General features: G+C 39.4%; 2 protein-coding genes across 3 annotated transcripts in view; both read left to right on the forward strand.

The window, feature by feature from the left end:
- The window catches only part of LOC145452005 (frizzled-10-A-like), a 297,630-nt gene that overhangs the window by 206,398 nt on the left and 67,800 nt on the right, over positions 1-23,432 (forward strand). The window lies entirely within an intron of this gene.
- LOC145452014 (nociceptin receptor-like) lies at positions 4,313-22,596 on the forward strand. Of its 2 annotated transcripts, none has more exons than XM_080330234.1 (13): positions 4,313-5,979; positions 7,849-7,960; positions 16,579-16,740; positions 17,363-17,481; positions 18,113-18,207; positions 18,265-18,324; positions 18,822-18,863; positions 18,923-19,003; positions 19,061-19,150; positions 19,214-19,410; positions 21,564-21,734; positions 21,788-21,926; positions 22,309-22,449. In XM_080330234.1, the coding sequence occupies exons 1-12, from the start codon at positions 5,969-5,971 to the stop codon at positions 21,902-21,904; spliced, it is 1,257 nt and encodes a 418-aa protein (XP_080186360.1). In that variant the 5' UTR covers positions 4,313-5,968; the 3' UTR covers positions 21,905-21,926; positions 22,309-22,449. The 2 variants fall into 2 exon arrangements, with proteins under 2 accessions (XP_080186360.1, XP_080186359.1); XM_080330233.1 differs by having other exon boundaries at positions 4,321-5,979; positions 21,788-21,900; positions 22,309-22,596.

Consider the following 23,432-nt stretch of genomic DNA (forward strand, 5'->3'; position numbering starts at 1 on the left):
CCATTGTAGATGAGACCGATGGTGCAAAATACCGTCGGCACCACCGTAGCATGATATTATTGATTAATAACAATACAAAATCATTAATCTTTTGAAGTCAGAAACAAACTCTGGACTTTTTTATTGATTTATATCATAATAAATTAGAAAATAATAGTTTTATATTACCTTGTGCATGGTGCAAACGACCTTCGTAATTTTAAGGACCGGGCAACATGTTTATTAATCAATATTATTAATAATAACTTAAATCTCATCAACTCTAATCCAATATTTGAATTTTGTGAATGCTGCTCACTTTTATTGATTTTAATCCGTACTAAATTAGAAACTAATAGTTTTCGCTTTCATATGGACACATTTTGTGTAACAAGGTGTTATCAAACACCCGTCATGAACGTGGGCTGTATAAACAATTGCAGTTTGAAAAAGATTAAAAAATCTAATGATGTTCTATGATTCGTTCGTTCGTTTATTTATTTCATGATTATGACTATGATTAGAGCATATTCTGTCTTTTTAATCCGGAAGCAGTGAAAATGCCATGGCATTTCCACCGTCGACCACAAGTATATGTGTATATGATAATATAGCCAATGCATATATAACAGTGGAGAGCTTCTTGGATGTACAGAACTTCAACATACAATTGAATGATATATTGATATAGAAATAAACCCGAATAGCCTACTATAATTCCGACCACATCATGGATAGTAATAACAGCGGTTCTTAACCTTTTTAGTCGCGAACCAGAATCTTTACCTACGGGAACAGTGTCGGCGCAAGTGCGTTGACGTAATCATAATAAACGAGCTTCCACGTTTAGGCTACAGCTAATTCCGCTGATGTCGACAAACACCGCATCATGAATAAAACAAAACGGACGAAATACACGCAATCCGTGCCAACTCGTATGTGTTATCATAGTGTTAGCCTATATATTCTATTATGTTATATCCCAGAACTGATGGGTATTATTTAACATTCAACGTTGGAATTAAGTAGCCTACTCTGCGGGTCGCAGCTATTTACAAAGAAATGGGCCTATTAGAACTAGTTAGGAGCATGGACCGGAGCCGGATTGGATATCCGGCCGGATTTATTGAATTTTGGCCGGACCGGATCGGAGCCGGATCAGGACTTTTTCTGATACGGCCAGAATCTTTATGAATAAGCATGACTTTTGTATTTACATAACTACCAGCCAACCAACCAACCAACCACACACAAGTAACCGCCAAGCCAGTGCGATAATAAACGAGCCCTATTTATATATTCACGGAACCACCGTACCGCGTAGGGCCGGATTTCAGGCCGGACTTTTCACTTTTGACCAGAGCTGGATCGGAGCCAGATCACCACTTTTTTCTGATAAAGCTGGAGCTGGATCAGAGAATTGAAAAACCGGATCGGAGTCGGATCAGGGAATTTGTCGATCCGCTCCGCACTAACTAGAACCAGTCTTGTACGAATTATCAACCTATAGTTAGTTGACGGTCGACTAACCACTGCATTTTTGACTAGTTCTAGTTGTGCATCAAATGAACTAAAGTTTCCAGACATCTTGAAAACACTTTTTTTGTCTGGGGTGAATCGTGATGTTGATGTTAGTTAGTGTTCTTGAAGGCATTGCTTATTGCTTTAGCTCAGAGTCATCACTACCAACAGTGGCGTAGTCGGGGTGAGTGTGGGAGTCGAAGCCGACCCGTTTCAAATTAGAAACTCCGTCTTTTAGAAATCCTGACTATATATGCAGCATTTAGCACATTTGGACGGAGAATTGAATGTAGTTAGTTGTGGATGCGGGGTTTTTAATGTTGTTTGTTCTAGTTCTAGTTGCGACTTTTGAAAATTGAGTATAGCTCTAGTACTAGTTATAGCTGTTGATTTTGAAAAAGTTTATTGTTCTAGATCTAGCTGCACATTTTGAAAGGTGAGTGGTTCTAGTTTTAGTTGCGCACTCAGAAAATCCAGTGACTGTACGTTAGGGCTGTTCAAAAATAACTTTTTTTTTCCCGATTCAAGCCGGTCACCTCTTAAATCGTCAGGTTGCAGTAGAAAACCTTGCTCACCAAATTTCACTCGACTCCAACCAGTAAAGACCTCCGCAGATCCAATTAAAATTTTTAATTTATTATGGAAAATTGAAAAAAAAATTGTAAATTTATCTGCCAACCCCATGAAATTGTTGAGCTGTCTTCAAAGACGTTGCAAAACAAATTTGAGTCAATTCCGACCAGTAGAAGCGGAGTTATGTGAGTTTTTCGATGATAATCCTAGGATTATCCTTGATCGGTGGATAATCCGCATTTATCAACGAAAAACTCACATAACTCCGCTTCGACTGGTCGGAATCGACTCAAATTTGTTTTGCAACGTCTTTGAAGACAGATCAACAATTTCATGGGGTTGGCAGAAAAATTTTAATTTTTTTTTAAATTTTCTATAATAAATTAAAAATTTTAATTGGATCTGCGGAGTCCTATACTTAGAATCGAACCAAATTTGGTGTGCAGCGTTTTTCAGGGTAACCTGACAATTTAATCAGTGAATGGCTGGAATCCCCCCCCAAAAAAAGTTATTTTTGAACAAGCCTGTGGTGGTCTGTAGGCTTACAAGAACCATGTCCTATAGTACGAGCTATGAGGAAAACGAATGTTGGGTTATAGTTATTCAACAGCGCCTTGGACTAAAAGTATCAGTAATTCGGAAAAAGCACTCATGTACGGAAACGCAGTGAAATAATCAAAAGTTGCCGGATACATTATGATTTTCAACGTGTACGAATCGCACAGGCATATACTCAATAATTAGCTCGATACATTGATTCTGAGGGATAAGTCAATGCGATTTGATGCGCATTGAATTGTTAACATAAGTAGGCTTATGTAATCTTTTAGAGCCGTAGTTCTCTTACTTCTTAGCCGGGGTTCGCTAGAGGTCAAGACACACGCCCGAACGTATTCGGACATAATTGGCTACAGGAAATTTGACGCGATCACAGAAGTCGATTTGCAGTGGCGTATACGCAGGTGGGGGTTCGAAATCGTAATTTTAAATGGTGATTCATTACCATCTTTTTGTTTTGTCTGAATATCATGCCAGACTGTGTTCTTTTAACACTGTTGTTGATGCACATCTCATTTTGTGAACCAGTATCCTATAGCAGTGTAACATGGTAGATTTTTGTTTTAGTGAGTATCAGTCGAAAATTTGGGGATCCAGAAGGCTTACAGATGAGCGTAAGGGTTCGTTACGTTAGAAATAGTTGAGAACCGTTGTTCTAGAGTTTTCGTTTAGGGATTTATGCGTAAATCGCGTGGATTAGTTCCGAGATGATGACCACCGGTTATTTTCTTCAGTAATATCAGCATTGCTGTATTCTATATAACTACCTGTTACATATTTAAGGCGACTGGTCCCCGTATTGCATATGTCGAAACGCGCAAAAGCAAACATAAATAAATGGAGCTATTCGGGTGTCGTTACAGAACTTATGGTCAGTCAGTCACTTATTGAAGTATTTATCGCTTCAAAACGTGATAAGATTGCGATATAATGAAAGGATAGGATGGTGTCGAAACGACTTGGAGAAGCCTTATCGTAGGCTTACATGGACCTAGTACAAGACTTGGGCAAGACAACTATAGATCTTTATAGTTCTCCAACTTGAATAATTAAGTCGAAATTCCGGTTATCTCACTCTAATCTAATTCGTGACATGTTTCTCTGCTCTCATTTTAATGCTGATCTATTTTCTTAATTTCCTGAAGATACTACAGGAGAACTGATAACGAGCCAAACTTGGTTAACAGATCGATATTTGTCATTATCGTGCTTATGGGAATGAATTCTGATTTGAGACAAACTGTAGTATACTTCCATTCAATGTCCAAGTTTTTGTGAATTCAGTAATTATAAATGTAATCTAAATTTGAATTGAAAACTGTGTAGCTATAATACGAATTCTAGTCTAATTTGAAAAAAATGTGTAGTTACAATTTGGATTCTAGTCTAGTGTGAAAAAACTGCCAGTCTATATATACTTATAATTCTTGTATGTGCTTTGACGACAGTGATGCGATACGACCGTAAGGTGACCTAGTCTGCACCTCCGTTTTTTGTTTCTCTTCCATGCTATCCGTGGTTGCTCTTCGCGTAGCAGGATAGCTGCGGACACCAATTTTCGAGTCTTTGGTATGACCCCCGGCGGGGATCGAACACACGACCTACCGACAGAGAGGACGCTTCACCATTACACTGTCTCGTTACACTACTCTACGCAAAACTGTTTAGTTCTAATTCTGATTCTAGTCTATTTTTTTTTAAAGTGAATAAGTATAACTTTAATTCTAATTGAGTGTGGTGAAGTTGAAAAGTTTCTATTGTTTGGCAAGTCTGTCCAGAAGATGTAAATAGGAGGCATGCACATTGGGTGCACACAGTGAGTAGAATGTTGCATCAGACAACAAAATATTTATACATCAAGTACTATGTAGGTAGGTTCATCGAAATCGCAGCAACCAGACTATACGATGAAGAATCGAACTGATCTGTTCTCGTTAGGTCGACAATCGAGTCTCATGGGGGGAGTCGTTATCGCATCAAAGCGCATCATTCTGCGACCTATGTCTGGTGACATCACTGCCAATCGCTGAAGCGTGTGCCTCGTATATATAGACGGCATCATATGAAACCGCGACATGAGAGGTTCTACAAAACACAGCCTGCATTGGTCTACAATTCGATTTGCTATATGTTCATCCATATCGGAAGCATAAGAAAGCTTTTTGGGCGAGCCATCAAACAGAGTTGACAGCTGAATCGTGACATAACAAACGTTTCCGAGCAGCGAATCAATCTCTATCCCAGAGGAGATGTCGAAAAGATAATTGGAAATCAGACGCGGATTTTCTTGGGGAAAAAATATTCTCTCGACCGAATATATGCGGTGTATTTTAGTCCGAGGCGTGTAGACGCACATTGCTGGGTTTAGGTGAAAGTGTATATAGTCTGCAGGAACGATAGAGCCAGTTTTGAAAGAATAGACTATTGAATGTACAAAATTTCAATATTAGAACACGGACGATATCGTATTTTTGAGCCGATACTGATAAAACCGATCAATTTCACCGATTGTTAAAACATATAGCATCTAGAGCTTAAGGCGAGTTTTCAACACGTAAGACCATTCATGTGAACAGCTTCACAGCCAGCGCTAAGCTTGGACATGAAATAAACTAGAAAGGCTCCATAAACACTTGCTAGCTATAAGAAATAGATCAATATTCCAAGTCTATCGGTGCAAATTAGCAAATTATCTGACTCAGGCATATCTAGATATCCCTATAAATATGACTCCCTATACATATCATGTAGCCTGTAAGAGAAAATAGATTGATATTCCAAGTCTAACAATCGCAGACTATAGTTCTCCGACTTACTATGCGGTAACATCACGAAAATCGCCTATATTTTTTATCCTGTGGCCGATACCAATATTTCTTTCATGGTATGGTATCGACTGTAGATATTATACGATTAAAATCGACCTCTATTCAATATACAACTGAGTAGGCCTAATATATTCATATTGAAATAAACCCGAATAGTTTCAGACTTCGCCAGCAACTAGCAGAGAATTTAAAAGAGCATTTTATGTCCACTGACCACAGTCATATTTTGTGATACGATTGCTGACATACAATGTTCTTTCCAATTCTCTACTATAGTTGCTGACGATTAACACTGACGAGTATCATGCGTAAATATTCGGGTACGCATTTATAAAAATACGAATATATTATACAATTGAGTTCTATTACGTCGCAAAAATCAGTTTCTTATCTAAGAAAGTGGATTCAAAATGTTGCTGAATGTTTTCACCGCGCTTTAAATTTGTATATATTTCAGACTTTGTAAATAAGGATCAGTTTCAGCCAGAATCCTGCATGTCTTCACGAAAATGAGCTCACCGTAAGTTGAAGATTTTGATTTTACGTCAAACCGCGTAAAGTTTCAGAGTCAAATTTTGAATCTGACAAGTCTTGGTAGATACGATCAATGTTTTCTTACACTGCGAGATAAAATGGTGTCAGATATCAAAGCAATGCGAATAGCCTAAAGCTTCAGCGGTCGTAACGATATGATCACAGAAGACATCATTATACAATTGATTAATTCATATTGAAATCAACCCGAATATTTTAGGCTGACACTCGTCAGGAGTAATCGTCAGCAACTAGTAGAGAATTCGAAAGAACATTTTGTCAACAATCATAATATTTGGTGGTACAGTTATTGGTATACAACATATTTAATTCTCGTTGTCTATAATCAGACTATAGAGCGAAGTGCAGGTAATCTAAGTCCAATCTAATTCGTGATCTCATTTTAATTCTAATTTAATCTCTGGTTTTCCTGAAAAGGCTACAGAAACGAGCCAAGTTCGGTGTACAACTGTACAGTACATACATTTGCCATTATCATGCTTATTAGAAGGAACTGTGATCTGATATGAGGCGAACTCGGAATTGTATTTAATTTTAAATTTTTTGCGAATTCGATAATTGTTATCTAAAATGAGAAAAAAAAAACGTGTAGGCATAATTCTAATTGTGATTTAATTTGGAACTGCTGAATTTTTCTACTTTTAAAACTCTTCTACGATGGGTCCTGTCATCCCACCAAATATCCAAAGTCCAACTAGTAATCTCGCATTGGAATATCGATTGGACGCAGTCGCGCTATTTTCCGCTAAATCGGAGAAATTACCGCAAAAATTGAACTCCCCGCTATACGAAGTCGTGATATCGACATGACCAGATTTTATCGCCGTAAAATTCATAAATAATGCAGCAATTCCCGCTTCCCAAGCACTGCGGTGGAAATATCCAAGAAACTTCGAGCGTCAACAGATTATTTGATCTCGGTCTCTTGAAATGCATAAATGCTGAACATCCCTCAAGATTATAGGACCTCATACGATCAGATGTATCTATTTCGCCTGCCGACACATGTGACCTCATTGCTTGTCCTTTTAAGTTATCCTTCATTACATTTCATCCACTGTGTCTGTCTCTTATTTACATCTGATTTCAAAGACCACTCCAAGTCGTTTCGACGCCTTTCTATCGTTTTATTATATCCCAGTCATGTTGTGTTTTGAAATGATGAAAATTTCAACAAATGATTGTAAGGTCTGTTCAAAAATCTATTTTTTAAAATTTCAATGGCTATACTTCACAAAATTGTTTGGTTGCCTACAACAAATGATGCACACCAAATATGGCTTGATTCTAGCTTGTAGAAGCATTGCTGTAAGAGAAGCAAATTTTGGATTTATGAAATAAAAGTAAAACAGAAATTGTTTGAATTTTACGGGCTCCCTCCTGGAATTGTTGGGTTGTATGGAAAAACGATGTTTGTTAAATCTGGTTTAATTCCAACCATTGGAAGCGAAGGTATTGTAGTCTGGAATTTTTTTATATAAAAATGTATTTACGGTGGCTAAATTTACAACTAATAAAGAAAGAATTTGTAATCGTAAATACTATTTTTTAGAAATCCGAAATTTGCTACTGCAATAACTTCGGAATTAAATTTGTTTTGCATCGTTTTTTTTCCAGACAACCTAACAATTTCATGGGGTTTCCAATACTATTTCATTTTAGAAGAAATCCCAAACTTTCTTATCCGATAGTAATGCTTCTACAGGTTGACTCATTTAAGTCGATTTTGGTGCGACATTTTATCGTTCGCGTGCCGCGGGATATAAATTTTCTTCTCGGCTTATGTATTTAAGCGACGCGGCTCGATATAATCGTAACAAGATCTTGCTTTTAGACACATCTCCACTGTGGTGGCTGCGGCAGCCCAAAGTCTGATCGTCGGGCTGGGTCTGATCGGGAATGCGATCACAATTTTCGTGTTTCTAGTGGGACGGGACAAAAATCAGGTGATTTTTCATTACAACTGTTCTTAAAGGGGCACTGCGCTCTAAAAATGATGTGGTCTCAAATTAAAGGTAAAAACGAACAAAAATTTTTGGCCGCAGCCATTTCCTTCAGAACGCCACCGTAATGGAGCTGCAATTTATTGAAATTTCTACAAGACCAGCTGCCGCGGCTGCTTAACCCGTTACATGGCACGATGTCTTCATCACGCAGAGAACGAAACTTAGACACATTTCCTTCATAACATCGGCTGACAACTATCTAAAATTCGTTCTCTGCGTGACTGCCTAAGATAGTCTTGTAGAAATTTCAATAAATTGCAGCTCCATTACGGTGGCGTTCTGAAGGAAATGGCCGCTGCCAAAAATTTTTGTTCGTTTTTACCTTCAATGTGAGACCACATCATTTTTAGAGCGCAGGGCCCCTTTAACATGTACTAACGTGGCGATTAAACCCTTACGTCAATCTGCAAGCCTTAGGCCAGCGGTTCTCAACCTGCGGGTCATTGCACCCTTGGGGACATGAGGGGCCGTAAAAAATTATTAAATAATCATCTCTAAGTCGAACTTAATATAACAAAAAAATTCCATGCCTTTAGTACTGAAGACAAAGCAATGTGGTTTCTTGGATATTCAATATGACGTACGACTGTCTATTGGACTGTTTAAAAATACGTTAAAAAACTAGATGGCTACTTGATAAAATTGTAAGGTTGCCTAAGAACGATGCACACTAATTTTGGCTCAATTCCAATCACTACAAGGGAAGTTATTGGAGTATAAAAATTTTGGATTTATTCAATAAGCATAAATATAAACATTTTCTATTTTACTGGCTGAAAGCACCATGAAATTGTTAGATTGTTTGAGAAAAAACGATGCAAAACAAATTTGGCTCAATTCCAATTGCTAGGAGCGAAGTTATTGGAACAGGGTACTGTCATCATGCTTGTGCTAATGAGAATGAACTCTAATGACATGAACTTGACTTAATTTGGACTGTAATTGAATCTTCAAGTTTTTGCGAATTCTAATTCTAATTAAATTTGTATTTTTTTCTGAAAATTGCAGGGGAACTGTATCACGCGAAACGAGCCAAGCGTGGTGTATAGACATTTGAAATTCGCGTGCTTATCGGAATGAACTCTTGATGTGATGTGATATGAACTGAACTTGATTTAATTTCCAAGTTTTTGCGACTCCAGCGATTGTAATCCTAATCAAATTTCGAGTTTTTCCTGAACATTGTACAAGTTAACTGTGTCGTGTGAAAGGACCCAAGCATGTTCATCAGGCATGTACAATTCACGTGCTTGTGAGAGATGGTCTCTGATTCCATAGGACCCTGACGTGATTCTTGTTGTATTTCTTTTTAGTTCGGAATCCGATTTCCATGTATTTGCGAAATCAATCATACTGCAATTCAACAACTGAGGTTGTGTACCTCTAAGTCATTCATAGACATTTTAATTTGATCTCATTTGGAATCAAACTGTGTAGCTATAATTCTATAAGCTGATTTGGGAATGTCGAGAATCGAGTAGTACAGTCTATAGTTGTATTTGCTTTGTAACTCGATCACACAGTCACGCGAAAGGCGTTCGATGGACTATTATGCCGGGCGGATTCTCGGAAATAAATTGATTCGGTAATGCGATGTCGATTACAGAAGCGTCGCGGAATATTCCTGGTTCGCTCGATGCGACACAGCTATGAAATTTAATTCACTTGGCGTAAATCTCGGGGGAAACAGGCGACTAACCGGATTACTCTCCGGAACATGAGACATTGACATGAGCGTCACGCGTCACGTGAATGCGCAATCTTGTTAACGAGTCTATAACTGAGTTTGCGACGCTCTCATAAAGCTTCGACTAGAATTCCAGTGGTTTGGTCATCGAAAGCTAACTGACAAGTTGTTCGGCGGCTGACCAGTACGAACTACTGCATTTGTCAAAATGCGCGACAAGAACTAGAGCCAGAACCACTCACGTTTTGAAAAACGCAACTAGAAATAGAACTAACAACCTTTATAATCCGTTACTAAAATTGGAACTCACTCTCCAGAAGGCGCAACAAGAAGTAGTACTGGAACTAGGTCTACTCACTTTTCAAAAGTAGCAACTAGAACTGGTACTACTTACTTTTGAAAGCTCGGAACTAGAACTAGAGCTAGAAGTAATCACTTTTCAAATGTGCAACTAGAACTAGAACTAGCACTACTCACTTTCCAAATGGTATGAATAGAACTAGAATTGGAACAATTCACTTTTAAAAACTCGCAACTAGAGATCAAACTAACGTTTCAAAAGTTGTTCACAAATATTTTTCCAACAGTCTGCCTCCTGTGTTTGATGACTTTTTCATACCTGCTAAACATGTCCATTCCCATTACACGAGATCCTCGTCTAAAGGAAACATCTACTTACCCCCACCCAATAGCAACCTAACTAAGAGATCTATCGACTACTCGGGACCTATCATCTGGAATGCATTACCACCACATATCCGTGAATTGCCTTATAATAGATTCAAAAAAGCCTTACTTGATCACCTCTCGTCGTTACACTAACACTGTTGCCCTACCTCGCCCAGACATTGCTTCATTGATCATTTGCCACCATTGTTTAATTTTTTTTTCTATTTTCCTTTAACTAAACATTTCTTTACAGCCAGACTGTTCAGAGTCAAGTGTACCTGTTTGATGCTGGTGTGATCAGACTAGATGACCTTCACGGTCTTTTCGATCATTCCTATCTAATACCGAATACTGCGCATGCATATTTTCTGTACCACCATCACTGCCGTTTGTTATGTATTTTGGTTCGATGAAAATATAGACTCCCTAACGACCCTCGAAATCCGCAACTAACGAAGTAGAATAACACAACTAACTATAGATTCAATTCCGAAGCAACTCTGCACTGATAATACGACGTACTGAATTGCTGAATGGGCTAAGAAGTATTGTCGATATAATCTGCATTTCAAAAGGACGGGGTTTCCAGTTTGAAATAATATGGTTTTCGAACCATAAAATCCATCCCCTTGCTACTGGCTATACGCTACTGTGAGTGGCGATGACTCTAATCTATCAATGGCTGCAAGGACATCACGTAATAAAACACCGGCATCAATATTCATACCAACTGACCACGTCTGTTTTCTAGTTGTTTGTAAAGTAGTCATCGTTAGTAGTCAAGTAGAAGTAGAAGTAACAACGTACATCTCAACTCAAGTGCAAGTAACGGTAGCGATTACAAAGCAAGTACATATATAAGTATCCTAGGACTGAAAATCTTGAGCCTTTCTAGGGGCAGTATAGAAGTAGTGTAAAATGAATAACACCGAGTTGTGCAAGTAGGCAAAACCTACTCGAGTACTCTGATAAGGTAGGGATTCATATAACTATATCATCTGCGACTGATAGACTGGGAATATTCATCTATTAATAACAGTTCACATGTGCATAGATCAGGTCTGTGGAGTCGGTAAATTTTACCACCGACTCCGACTCCGACTCCACAGATTTTCAATATACCGGCTCCGACTCCTGAGTCTTTAAAAGTACCGACTCCGACTCCGGCTCCGGCTCTGACTATTTTCTTAACAGAACTCCGACTCCGACTCCGACTCCCAACAGTATTACCAATTTACTTCGAAAATTATATGCCAAGTGACGGTTAAATGACTATCATATACCCATTAAACATATGCAAACATCTGATTAACGGTGGCATGCAAAATTGTTCCATTGCGGCACAGCTCGAATAGCACTGGCACTATGCAATTAACATGAGAAAATGCCTTTCTAAATATCCTTCCTTTTTTCATATTTTATAAGTTTTTATAACATTGACTCTCTAATATCATAATCTGTATGATTCATTCAAACATGACATATATCCAATCCTGTATAATTAAAATGTATATAAAAAATTGAAGTGTATGAGTCAACAACTAATACAGAGATTTAACTTACTAATTTTCTCATTACACACTATACTGATTACAAGCGCACATACTCTTACTACTAATAGACATTGGTCATTGAATTTGGGAAGTAGTCAAATAGTATAGCCTATGTCTAGTCTACATGTAATTAGTTCAATATTCAAGTACTATATGACTTGCAGTCTTTCTTAATCATTTGTTCGACCCAAGCAGCTAAGCTCCACTACAAATATTTTTAAAATTTTGTCAAGTGGGAAGCATCGTTGGGTTATATTTACATCAATTTTACAATTTTATAAAACCAACCCATGCATTTGCTCTGTCACAGTATCATGGTATAATTCCAAAAATTGCATCAGTTTGTGACTGCATCGCGAAGATGCATATTGCGATTTTCTTCCTCTATACAACTGAATTGGAATTTGCAAATAATGTCCAATTTTATCTATATCAGGGGTGGCCAATATTTTCGGCCAAAGAGACAAATCAGATTTAACGAAACATTGAACAGCCAACTGGAATGTTGATAACCTTTTTTTAGTCGTCCGATAGGAGCGAACCAAGGTAGGTAACATTGCAAACAATTCTTATATTACTATACGCTATAAAATTGATAACAATTATGTCATGCAACTGTATATTATGCAGGCATGCCATGATCGCGCGAAGCGCGGAAATTTTTTTGAAGGTGATGAATGATAAAGAAGTCGGAGTCGGAGTCGAGTCAGGGTCATTTTAACAAACTCCGACTCCAGTCAGTATTTTTCCGCGACTCCGACTCCAGCCACTATAGTTTTCACGACTCCGACTCCGACTTCATCAAGCGAAAATTGGCCAGACTCCGACCCCGACTCCACCGACTCCGACTCCGACTCCACAGCCCTGGCATAGATGCAGCCCTTTCTATAGTTCCCTTCATGTAGGGGTACCATATTTTAAGATTGGGAAAAGAGGACACTTTTCGCAGGCTGCAAAAGGTACTGAAGCAGAATACAAAACCGTTTTTATGGAGCACATTCCATTCGGTTGACTAAACATATTAAAAAGGTCATTTCCCCCCATTTCACTTCCGAAATACCCACTGTCGCCTTATATTATCATCAGTGTTGACTAAAAAAAGATCATTTTTTAGATTTGAGTCCCGCGTAACCAGTCGTCTATCTTTTAGCCCAAAATGTAACTTCTTTCGTGGACTTTTTGGACCTATGGTAATCCTATATCTCACGTCCAAGCATAGCAACGGATGGAAATGCTCTATCGGTTCTTAACCGCTGTTCCACGGAACACCAGGGGTTACACGAGCCGGCGTCAGGGGTTCCGCAGGAGATCAAGACACACAAAACGCATGGTTTGTGATGACATGCATTATCTGGCCGCAGGCGATTAGGTGCGATCAGTAGCCAAATTGTGAATGCCGTGATTTAAGGCCGTGTGCAGTTCCGTATGTACGGGGTCCGGGTTTATAATCGGAACCATGCCCTATATGTCATAGATTTTGAATATCGGGCGAATTATGTCGGTGTTATCAGTGAATTGCTTGTTATCGGTATAAGCTCAAAATAGGCTTAGGAATGAATCCAAAGAAACAAACTATAAGATTGCAGAAATACGACCACACTGTAAATGGAAAAATGGATGTATTTTTGAGATTTCCACCATATCACTGGGTTTAAATTATGAAACGCCATGCCGAGATGGTAAATTGTTCTTCCGCACCATTCCGTGAGTATAAATAAGTCAAATACACCTCAAATAGATATATCGCAAGTAGTGTGGTGATTTTTCGAGTACCACCTCAAGAAATCCAAAAAAGGAGTTACACGCAAACAGATTTCACTACACCCTGTGATATATCTCCAAAAGTATAGGTGTATTTGACTCATTTTCACCCATTGGATGCGGTGTGAAAGCACAGTTTGATACCTGAAAGTGTCATCTACTTGATTTACACTCCACGATATGGTAGAAGTCTAATAAATACACCTAATTTTCCACCCACGCATGTACAGTAAAACGACAGTATCTCGGGTAAGGAATCTCTCACAAACAGCAAACTGTTTACATTTCATTTCTTTGTTTATTCCCACAGGGATTAATTAAGACATCCGGCGGATGCGTAAACAACCGAAACTTCTCAGCCATCGATTTTTATGACAGCGAATTTCCATGCAGTGCGAATTTGCACGCATTTTCCGAAAGTTCACTCCCAAGGAGCAATCTTTTATTTATTAATTATTTATCAAACGCTGCTACGAATTAAAGCGCCCCCGTAGCGTGCTTGTCACTTGATGTACTTCATATAACAGGCAGGATTGGTCTTAGTAGTCATCCTTGGTACTCAAGTAGCAGTAGAAGTAACGATTTTGAAGCAACTATATCAGTAAGTAATCTAGCTTATAGTTGTGCCCAAACGATGATGTTTTGGATAGGGTTGGTATCAGCGCAGTCATCGTTAGCTAGGGGTACCATACATCATCCTTTAGTAGCATTTGCCCTCCTCTTTCTAGAATTCGAAAATGTCCTCCGAGGACGCCCAAATGTCGTTCTTTCTGGAAATTCGTCCTTCTTTATAGCGTTGAGAGTCAGGTGATTGCATACAGACAACTAAAAATGCCATAAATGACGCGAAATCTGGATTGCGACGGCAAGGTTGACTTTAAAAAAACCAACAGCTCAACGCCAACTTATTTCACGTGAGAGTCGAGTTAGGAGAATAACCTTTTCTTTAATCAACCCAATCATTTCTAAATTACCCGTTTTCTGGTCCGCTACTTTATCTTTTGTGACTTGTAAAACGTGTCCGCTCTTTCGGATATAAATATATGGTAACGCTACAGAAGTTACACCGTATATTTCTACTCTAGTACTAGTGGAATTGTAGAAATGACCGTGTAAGTAAAACAAGTGAATATTCTGGGCCTAAATTCGCCTAAAAAGAGAAAGCTGAAGTCAAAGTGGAAGTACTCTCAAATCATATTCTTACCCTAATCCTAACCCTAATCCTAACCCTAACCCTAAAACCCCAACCCTAACCCTAAACATAACTACTTGGGTAGGCCTACTATGGAAAGCACAATTACTCCGTTATACTGACAGCTCATTATTAAGTATTATATAGGTCTAGTTTTGCCATAAACTCTGAAAAGTGTGTGTAGTAGTAGAAGTAAGGTCCTCAATTTGTACTCATTCATAGAGATTTCCAAGTCAGTAAAAACTTAAATATTCTCGGCCTGGTTTCGACTAAAAAGTCTACGTAGAAGTATTCTAAAATAATAAAAAACTTGAGCACATAATTGAGTACTCTGAAAATGTACCAGTAATTCGTCACTGACAGGCGCTGAGTAAGAATAGCTCATTAATTGTTGCAAGATTACTCTATTTTTTTCCTGAAACTGCAAACTGCAAAATAAAATTATCCTAAAACCATAACGATTTTGATGAAATAATTCAGGCAGGCCAAAGTTACGCCAGTACTCCTGAAATCTATAAGTACTCCGGGCCTAGTATTCTTAAAACATAAGAACTTGAGTAAACAGTGTGAGTAGGCAATGCCTATATGAGTACTCCGAAAATATACACGTCCCCAGAAAACTGAAATAGTTGTAATAGAAGTATTTTAAAATGATTTAAACTTGAGTACCTACTTTACTACAAAGAACAAGTACTTCGTACTACTGGTCGCCTCCGCGTATAGAACATCTCATTAATAATTAGGAGCGGGTAGTGAATTATTGAGCATTCCACGAGTAAGCTACCGCCATGGGAAGGAATACGTTACTTGACAGACATTTCGTACCGTATCTGGGACGCGGGCGATACATGCGGCGATTTTAGACGCTGTAAGACAGCCCTAACTAAGCCGCTTCTTAATGAAAACGCCTTCATTTCATCCATAAAGCGCGCGGGATCTTCGCATTAAATATTAATGGCGCGTGAGAAGGCTCGTAATTAAAACGAGTCCTTTCCGTAATACAAAAATCCATACACGATCACACTTGCGCTGGGGTATGGGTGATGTATCACGATATTTGGAACTGTGATGTCACGATAATCGGCTATCGATCATAGATGTGAATTTATGATTATCTTGAAGCTGGATTTGTATTTGGACTTCAAATTTCTGATACTTGTCAATTTTGAACAAATTTTAGCAATTATGGAACTTGGACATGGATTAGACATGATGCCAAACTAATTGGCTTGGTTTATGACTTGTATTTGATTCTAAAATCCGGGCGATGAGGCGGCCAGTAAAAAATTACTTCTAGTTATCGAACCACCCAAATATATTTTGCATAATTGAACTGCTTCCTAAATTGGTTATGATTGATGATCAATTTTCCTTCTACTTCACAGCTTGAAGTTTTTGAAGCAATACTAGGCCTAGAATACTCATTTTATTTATAGTTTCACACTTTATATTTACTTACTTGGAAACTGCATTGCCATTACCTTTTCCGCTAAGCAAGGCCTAGTATACTCAACTCATACATTTCAGAGTATGCGACCCTTCGACCTAATGTACTTGCTTGGCTACTTTCAAATCTTCATACTATATTTGTACTTGCATTAGTTTTGAGTTGACAGATCTTTTACAAGCTTAATTCGACTTTAGTACCAAATCTGACTATTCTTTAACCAAGACTGACATTGTATATTTGTTTCAGGACACGTCATCAGTTGTATACATCCTGAACCTGGCGATGGCTGATTTCGTATTCCTCCTTCTCGTCCCACTCTCCATCTCAACGGAGGTGACGCTGAACTGGGTTTTCGGTGACTTTCTATGCAAGTTCGCGGTCGGATTCGCCTTTTATCTGAACTTCCTCGTGAGTAACGCACGACCGGAAATTTGTACCTCTTGCAAATTAGATCACAATTCAAATTACCCGTTCTTTTCAAGGTAGATTAGAATTATAATGATATACAGAGATATTTTCAAATTAGATTAATGTTAGAATTATAGAATTACACGATTTTTCATAGATGACGTTAGAATTAGAATTAGCTACACAGTTTTTCCCAAATTATATCAGAATTAGAATTGTAGCTACACATCTTCTTCCCATATATTAGATTTTAATGAGTATTGTAGCTTTTTCTAAAACTACAGTAGAATTAGTATTATAGCTTTACAGTTTTTGTTAAATTACATTACATTAGAATTGTATAGTAGCACAGTTTATCACATATTAGATTAGAACTAGAATTGCCATTGTTTTCGAAATTAGATTGGAATTAGAATAACGAAATTGTTTAAGAAAGGCATGAAGAATCACAATAAGAGTTTTAGTTTGTAGGCAAAACTATGTCTGGAACATTTATACTTTTCAGAATACTCGAGTAGGTTTCACTCCAATTACCCGAATTCTACAATTAGAATTATTTACTCGTCCAAGCCTGATTGATGGTATGATGGACCTCGTGATTTGAATCGTCTCTCATTTCCAGATGAGCGGTCTCTTCCTTATGGTGATGAGCATCGACCGTTGCGTGTCTGTCTACAAAGCTTTGTCAGCATCTACTGCACGCTCAAAGTCGTTCGCTTTTAAAATCAGCCTAGTCGTTTGGTGAGTTGCCTGGTTTCATCAGCGCCATCGTGTCATTGAATGACATTAATGATCCGAATCTGTACTTCAAATCTACAATCAATAGCAATCAATAGTATGTTAAATGTGTAAGTGATTTGGCTTGTTATGCGCGTTGAGCTAAATGCAGGTCTCGTGGGTGACGACTACATGACCTCGACTCTAAGATTTTCATAGGCCTCTAGGGGACCCTAGCAGCTAGTCGGCGGTTTCCCAATTTATGAATGCTGCTATACGCATCCGTTTTTTCGATTTATTATACTCATTTCAGTTACCGTATTGTTGATATATTTGCTAAAAAATGCTTTCCAAAAAGCCTTATTTTTGGCAATTCAAAATTTGTTTTTGGCAGTTTTTGAATCAAGAAATGCTCAAAATAACTATGCCTGGGTATACCTGAAAGCCTGCTGGCGGATGACATTTATCTTGACGGCTGGTCTCATTTAAGTGGGGCGTTGAAAGACTTTATCTGACCGTATTTAACAAGAAAGACTAGATCCATAATGAAAATGATCATATGATTCACATATTGTCATTTTTCTATGATCTTAACCTATGGCCCGATCGTCACTCATTCGCCCCAAAGCTCACGCACTGGCATTTACGTTTTCAGGGTAATCGGGGTGGCCATCGTCAGTTATCCCGCGTCACTTCACACGCAGAAGAACGGAAAATGCGAGCCTGTCTTCCCAGGCAACCAGAGCGAAGGTAATCAGCTACTGTTTGTGTTCTTTACAGGTTTCTTTAAAGGATTTTGTTTTACAGGTTGCGACCCGAACTTGCTCAACGAATGCATCATCAGCCAACTACGTCCGATCGAGGAAGGTCGGAATTATTATTTGCCGCTTGCTATGCGATTTACATATCAAACCATAGATATCTAAGCTCTGAATAGATGGGCTGACTGCGTTGTTGGGCAACCAAACAGAACTGCACAATCCCTACGTATTAGTAGTACTTGCACAAGTCGATGTCTATTTTGACTACTTTCTCTTTCATTTCCACTTTGCAACATGAAAAGTACTTTTGGAATAAGGTTTGGTCGCTAATTTGAAAAATCGCGTGCAGAGTGTAGAAGCATCTTTCTGGCTCAATGAGAATTTGACATATGGCTATTCCCAAGACTTGTCGAAAGCGCTTTAAGCGTGTCAGTGGATTTCGTTTAAGGCCAGTTTTAAGAAATTCAGCCACAATACGGCCAGTCGACAGTATCGGAAAAGACTGTTCTCGAAGCTACCAGAAGTCCTGAACTCTGGGCGCCCAGCCGTGCAGTCACGTGTTCCGGACCTATCTGAGATAATCCATGGTCAACTTTTTCTCAGGACTGAACTCGACTGATCTGCCGCTAGCGGCAACATTTCCAAGTACGTTTACGTTTGTTTGTTGGTTTGAGACAATAACCGGATATCCGGATGTTTGCCAGATGCGACCGGTTTCCAGAGTCCGGTGGAAGCCGTCCAAGAATATTGCATCGCGTCCGTCTGTCCGGAATTCGACCCTCTCAGTCAGTTGCCATTTTTACGTCACAGAATAGAGCTTTGACTCGGGTCTATTGTTTCAGCGACTTGCCGGACTCGAAAAACCGGAGCGTTCCGGAGTTGGATGTGGGCGACCTTTTTCAGCAGCTTTTTCATCCCTTGTCTCGTCATAGGTGAGAGATTTGCGGCTCTTTTTGGTTAATTAGGAATTTAACGACCATGATATCTCTCTCCAGTCGTTTGTTACGTATCAATCCTCTTGCACATCTACAAACCGAGCGCCGTGTCGCAGCAAAGTAACACTGGAGGCGCTCGCAAACGACGGGCCACCCTCGTGGTGGCGCTGTTGGTCGTATCGTACGTCGTTTGCTTTTCTCCTTACTACGTTTGGAACGTCGCCAGATTGGGCGGGGTCAGAGTTCACTCGTTTACGGTGAGTCGACCATGGATGCCGTGCGGGTTGGATCGGAACAGGTGACTGCACGGCTGGGTGAACGGATACGCTCTGTAACTGTTACGCTGTCGAGTGAAAACTTGAGGCGGTTGCTTCGATTTGCGTGCGTTTCAGTTTGGCAAGTAGAAGTAGTTTAATCCCCCAATACCAAAGATAGCCTGAGGAATTTCGGGGCTGTTTTCACGGAGTACCAACATTTAATATTGCGAAACAATAACTTCATATTGTTAATTTATTGGCTAAAAGCTTTTCGACTGACTATCATCATTAGCGAACGTCAGTGACAGGGTGGATCAATATGAAGTTATTGTTTCGCGTTATTCTGAAGCTCTGTACCACAAATGGCTTGTACATTTGATATTCATCAAACTCAAGTAAAGCCCAGAAATTTTGATGCGCTTCGCGTACAGTAGTTATGGAGTGGCAAATATGACATATATGTTTTCACGAAAGTATCAGTGAATATAACTTAGGTACCGGATTGCTTATGGCTCCGCTCACACCACATTGTCACCCATATTAAATATTCCATCACAGTAAATGTGGCCCACCATAACGTTTGAAACTACCGTTTCGCAATCTAGCAATTACCTATCCTATCGTCATCTAGCAGCCCATGACGTGTCGTGCTAATCTGGAAAATCCATCTTTTTGGAACATTACGCCTAAGCAGATCACCTGTGAAGCTTTATGGAGAAAAGACATGATATATATTTTCCGCTTTCTAGAAGTGGTATTTGTATTTCACTTCCAATTCCGAGTATGATACTCGGAGTATCATACTTTGAGTTCTAATTACTTTCAATTCTTTTGTCTGCAGAACATACATATTGAAGCATAAAAGCAAGTGTAGTAATCCAGTGTTGGAATGACTCGAGTCAGACTCGAGTCAACTTTTTCGTATGACTTTACTCGACTCGAGTCACTTTGGAAAAATGACTTGACGTGACTTGACTCGTAGCTTCAAAAATGTGCATTGACTCGTGACTCGGAGCAATATTTACGAGTCAAACTCAAGTTATCAAGTACACGGTGTCGAATAAATCACTGTATTTTGTGTATGTTCAGATTGTTCGAGATACGCCGGTGTCACTTGTTAGACTGTGAGAGCAACCATTCATTCACTAATTTAACGTTTCACTGAACCTCGATTGTTAAATCACAAATAAATTGACCGCAAACTGAACAAGCACAGCTTACGTTGTTTTAGTAGTAGTAGTACTACTGTAATAGTAGTAGTAGTAGTAGAAGTTTTAACTAAATAGCAATGTGTCTCTGTTTCTTAGGCGGCCCAATGCTTACGTTTCGCAGCGCTCACCTTTGCCAACCTTCTTGTATGATTTAAATTGAACGTTGATATTCGTTGATATTCTAACGGATGTGTAGATGGGTATTGTAGGCTATTGTACCATATCAATTTGTCTCAACTTCTCGAAGCTTCGCATTAGGTCCTATATTTTGGCTAATAAGAAGTGACTGTATCATGTAGCTGTACAGTTACTCACGTATTTTATTAGCAGCAGGGTTGTAACCAAGTCACAAGGCTCCGAGTCACATGTCAATCTCACTTTTATAGTTTTGACTCGAGTCAAATCGAGTCATTTTCAATTCACCGCCGAGTCAAGTCCGAGTCCAAGTCAGCGAGCAGAGGGTCGAGTCCGAGTCATGGTATTATGACTCGAGTCCGAGTCCAAGTCATTGTGTTGGCTGATCAGTTGCCAGTTGAACTCTTGTTCATTCCACTTTTTATAACTTTGTTTGGTGATATCGAATGGTCCGCATTTATAATATACTAATTTTCCTTACTTTTAGCAGTTTCTGGTCGCAGTTTCAAGTACCAGTACCAATAGACGTAATCCCAATAGTGTGGTTGTTTTACTATTCTTCGAAATTTCAATAACATGTGGATCTTGGTCGTCTGACTTTTAAGCCATATGACTTGATTCGAGTCATGCGGGGTCGGAGTTTTTAAATTTTACCGACTCCACAGCCCTGTGCGTGCAGTAGCGCACTTAGGCTGTACAACTTGCTGACTGCATCTGTTTATGCAAGTATGCAGTGACATGTTTCTCATGTAGCGGTAGTTAGTTATCCTGATGATAAGAAGTGTGTGACATCCTTGCTATATGTAGGTGTGCAGCGACATGCGTAGATTCGTGATGACCATGGCGTATCTGAACTCTGCAGTAAACCCGATTCTCTATCCCTTCATCGGCAGCCAGTTCCCGGCAAAGTTTAAGCTCGCCATCCGGAGATTCCGGAGGATGACAAGAGGCCGGTTGGCGCCCCGTAACCGGTTAGGGGTGGGTGAGAGTCAGTATAAGCAAAAGGCAGAACGTGACGACGTCTTGTGCAGGTTTCTCTGCGAACTCGGCGCGTCCTCAGTAAACGAGTCGACCAGCCCGACCCTGTTGCGGGAACTATTGCGGAAGAAAAGCAGCTTGTCGCGATCCCGGAAAAGCAACAGCGGTGAGATTTATCACAGAGATGAGCGGGTTGGTATTTTCAAAGCCAAATTCAAATTCAAATTTAAAAGATAAGGCCTGGATCGATCCGTGTAAATCACGGTATCGTTATGATGTGCCGGTTAAATATGATATAAAGCAGTTCCCAGCGTGCTTTGGGGCTCCCCGGAAGGTCTAATTAGTTAGTTTTTAAATGCGGCCGATGATTGTCGAGTATTGAACAGTTGACAGTATCCGCAGTACTTTGACGAACATAGTAAAAGAGCAAAGCCACCGGCAAAGTCGCAACATTGTGACTCGACTCGAATCGCTCCATTTCGACTCGTATGACGAGATCAAATAAGACCTTTGCTTAAAATAGTTGATCTCCAGTCAATAAGTCCTATGCTGACAAAGACGTTTGTCGTTGCAGGTCGTCTGATTCGAGATCAGACCGGAAGTGGATGTCATGCGTGAGGAGTTCCGATCACGCAGAAGATTGCCCAACGTGCAAAGGTGAGGAAGTGACGTCGTCCAGTGACAGGCTGTGCAAGAAGCATCGAATCAAACCGAACAACGGACAGTGGAGATTCGAGTCCGCGGTTCGAACCGAATATCAGACAGAAGTATCCGCGCTACCTGCTAACAACAATAGACAATCACAATTCGTTTGAGGCGAGGAACAATGGGGCGATATAACAATAAATGAATGCGTTGTCTATTGCTGTGTGAATGAGATTTCTTCTTGAAAGTCTTCACTTTTAGATCCAATTTCTGGTAACTTAAATCTGCGGGAACTTGAGCCTCTGTTTCCTGGCACACATTTGTTTTGGCAACGATGGTCGTTTCAAACCGGGCTGCTTGTCGATTAGCAACCTCTACGTCTCCCTAGGGAGACGTTTTTAATTGGTCAGCTTTTCAAATAGTGACAAAGTTTGCACAGAACCATTAGAGAGGAATAAACTGTTTTATTTTCGTCATGACAAATCTCACTGTGAGTGTACCAAAACAACTTTTAAACGCCGAATCCCTCTGGAGTGCTCGAATCGCTGTGTGAATCCCGCACTTCCTATCACGTTTAGGCAGAGATGTAAGTCGCTCCTGCATTTTGATAGCTGCTCAAGGCTGAAAGGCAATCGTTATGACTTGGAACTTGATTTCAAATACCTTGCAGCCCAGGCGGAGACGCACCGTATCACCACACAATAAGAAACTTCATCCGACAGCCTACATTTCTGAGTTACGTCATAAATTCGTATTTTTGAATTTTTGTGTTGTGGCACTTTTCAAGCTAAGATTTTCGAAAAGCGGCTTTGAAGCAAGTCTGACCACCATTACTTTTGAAAATGCGTGTTAATCAGGAAATATTTTATAAGAACAAGTAACAAGAACATCGTAAATAGTAAGTAATATAGGCATATAGGAAAAGAAATATCGGTTATATAATATGTGAAATTAAGTTGAAATAGGCTGATGAATATACATATAGCGATCCCGTTACGGCGTATACTCGTAGCGATGTCGGGAGCGCGGGTGTGTTCCCGAGCTCGTCTCTTC

Source organism: Botryllus schlosseri, chromosome 12, assembly GCF_051294905.1.
Source record: "Botryllus schlosseri isolate E-star chromosome 12, Bs_hap1, whole genome shotgun sequence".
In the NCBI taxonomy this organism is placed as follows: domain Eukaryota; kingdom Metazoa; phylum Chordata; class Ascidiacea; order Stolidobranchia; family Styelidae; genus Botryllus; species Botryllus schlosseri.